We start from the raw sequence: 2,281 nt of genomic DNA on the forward strand, positions 1-2,281 counted from the left end.
TGTGTGATTTAGATTTGATGATTCAGTTTTATTTTTGTGATTTAAATTTCATAATTGAGTTTTATTTGTGGGATTTAGATTTGATGATTCAGTTTTATTTGTGTGATTTCAATCTCATAATTCAGTTATTTGTGTGATTTCAATTTCATAATTCAGTTTCATTTGTGTGATTTCAATTTCATAATCCAGTTTTATGTGTGTGGTTTCAATTTCATAATTGAGTTTCATTTGTGTGATTCCAATTTCATAATCCAGTTTTATGTGTGTGGTTTCAATTTCATAATTGAGTTTCATTTGTTTGATTTCAATTTCATAATTGAGTTTCATTTGTGTGATTTCAATTTCATAATTGAGTTTCATTTGTGTGATTTCATTTTCATAATCCAGTTTTATGTGTGTGGTTTCAATTTCATAATTGAGTTTCATTTGTTTGATTTCAATTTCATAATTGAGTTTCATTTGTGTGATTTCAATTTCATAATTGAGTTTCATTTGTGTGATTTCAATTTCATTATTCAGTTTTATTTGTGTGATTTCAATTTCATAATTGAGTTTTGTGTGTGGTTTCAATTTCATAATTGAGTTTCATTTGTGTGATTTCAATTTCATTATTCAGTTTTATTTGTGTGATTTCAATTTCATAATTCAGTTTTATTTGTTTGATTTCAATTTCATAATTCAGTTTTATTTGTGTGATTTCAATTTCATAATTGAGTTTCATTTGTGTGATTTCAATTTCATAATTCAGTTTTATTTGTTTGATTTCAATTTCATAATTGAGTTTTATTTGTGTGGTTTCAATTTCATAATTGAGTTTCATTTGTGTGATTTCAATTTCATAATTCAGTTTTATTTGTTTGATTTCAATTTCATAATTGAGTTTCATTTGTGTGATTTCAATTTCATAATTCAGTTTTATGTGTGTGGTTTCAATTTCATAATTCAGTTTTATTTGTGTGATTTCAATTTCATTATTCAGTTTTATTTGTGTGATTTCAATTTCATAATTCAGTTTTATTTGTTTGATTTCAATTTCATAATTGAGTTTCATTTGTGTGATTTCAATTTCATAATTCAGTTTTATTTGTTTGATTTCAATTTCATAATTCAGTTTTATTTGTGTGGTTTCAATTTCATAATTGAGTTTCATTTGTGTGATTTCAATTTCATAATTCAGTTTTATGTGTGTGGTTTCAATTTCATAATTGAGTTTCATTTGTGTGATTTCAATTTCATTATTCAGTTTCAGTTGTGTGATTTCAATTTCATAATTCAGTTTTATTTGTTTGATTTCAATTTCATGATTCAGTTTTATTTGTGTGATTTCAGTTTCATAGTTCAGTTTTATTTGTGTGATTTCAATTTCATAATTCAGTTTTAATATTGTGATTTCAATTTCATAATTCAGTTTTATTATTGTGATTTCCATTTCATAATCCAGTTTTATGTGTGTATTTTCAATTACGTAATTCAGTTTTATTTGTTTCATCTTGTTGATAGATTGAAAGAAATTAACATTTTAAGTTTCTTGGCTCGTCTGAATTTTGTAAAAAAGAAATTTCCATTTCTTCCTTTTCTATTTGAGGAGAGATTTAGATGAAAGTGAATTGTGCATTATGATTTATATTTTTTTTAGTTTTTTTTAATAGCCATTGTTCATTTGACCGTAAATTTTACCTTAAAAAGTAATAATCCTTAAATTTTGATGTAAAACTATCCGGTACCCATTTTCCGTAAAAGAATTGATAATCATTTAATCTTATTACATAACTAGCCAGTACCCAATTTCAACGTGAATGATTTTCAAAGGAACTTTTTGACAGTACTAGAAACTTGGCACTTAACTCTATGGTCTTCCTCTGTCTTGGGTTAGAGATCTCTTGCTTGAGGGTAAACTCGGGCACACTATTCTATCTTATTTCTCTTCTTCTGGTTTTGTTAAAGTTTTTATAGTTTATTTAAGAAATATTTATTTCAATATTGTTACTGTTCGCAAGTAATAATAATTATAATAAAAACCTCATTTCATCAACCTAGAATGAAATCTAATAATTTGGAATGAAATAACAGTTAACCTGGAAGAGCCTTTCGAGAATAATTCATGATATAAAAACACTACTGAGACCACCTCAGTGTTTCAAGAATCATGTTCAAGTTTATAACCAAAATATCTTTTTAGTTTTTTTTTTTCATAAAACCTTTTTAAACTATTCACTCTATCCTACATCCTCCCTGTCCATGCCTTCCTTATCCTTATTTAATCGGCGTCAATATCCTTCAA

General features: G+C 25.5%; 1 protein-coding gene across 1 annotated transcript; it reads right to left on the minus strand.

The window, feature by feature from the left end:
* Positions 1-541: 541 nt before the first annotated feature.
* LOC137631256 (repetitive organellar protein-like) lies at positions 542-1,489 on the minus strand. Its single transcript, XM_068363039.1, has one exon. The coding sequence runs from the start codon at positions 1,487-1,489 to the stop codon at positions 542-544; it is 948 nt and encodes a 315-aa protein (XP_068219140.1).
* Positions 1,490-2,281: the final 792 nt, after the last annotated feature.

Source organism: Palaemon carinicauda, chromosome 39 (assembly GCF_036898095.1).
Source record: "Palaemon carinicauda isolate YSFRI2023 chromosome 39, ASM3689809v2, whole genome shotgun sequence".
Taxonomy (NCBI): domain Eukaryota; kingdom Metazoa; phylum Arthropoda; class Malacostraca; order Decapoda; family Palaemonidae; genus Palaemon; species Palaemon carinicauda.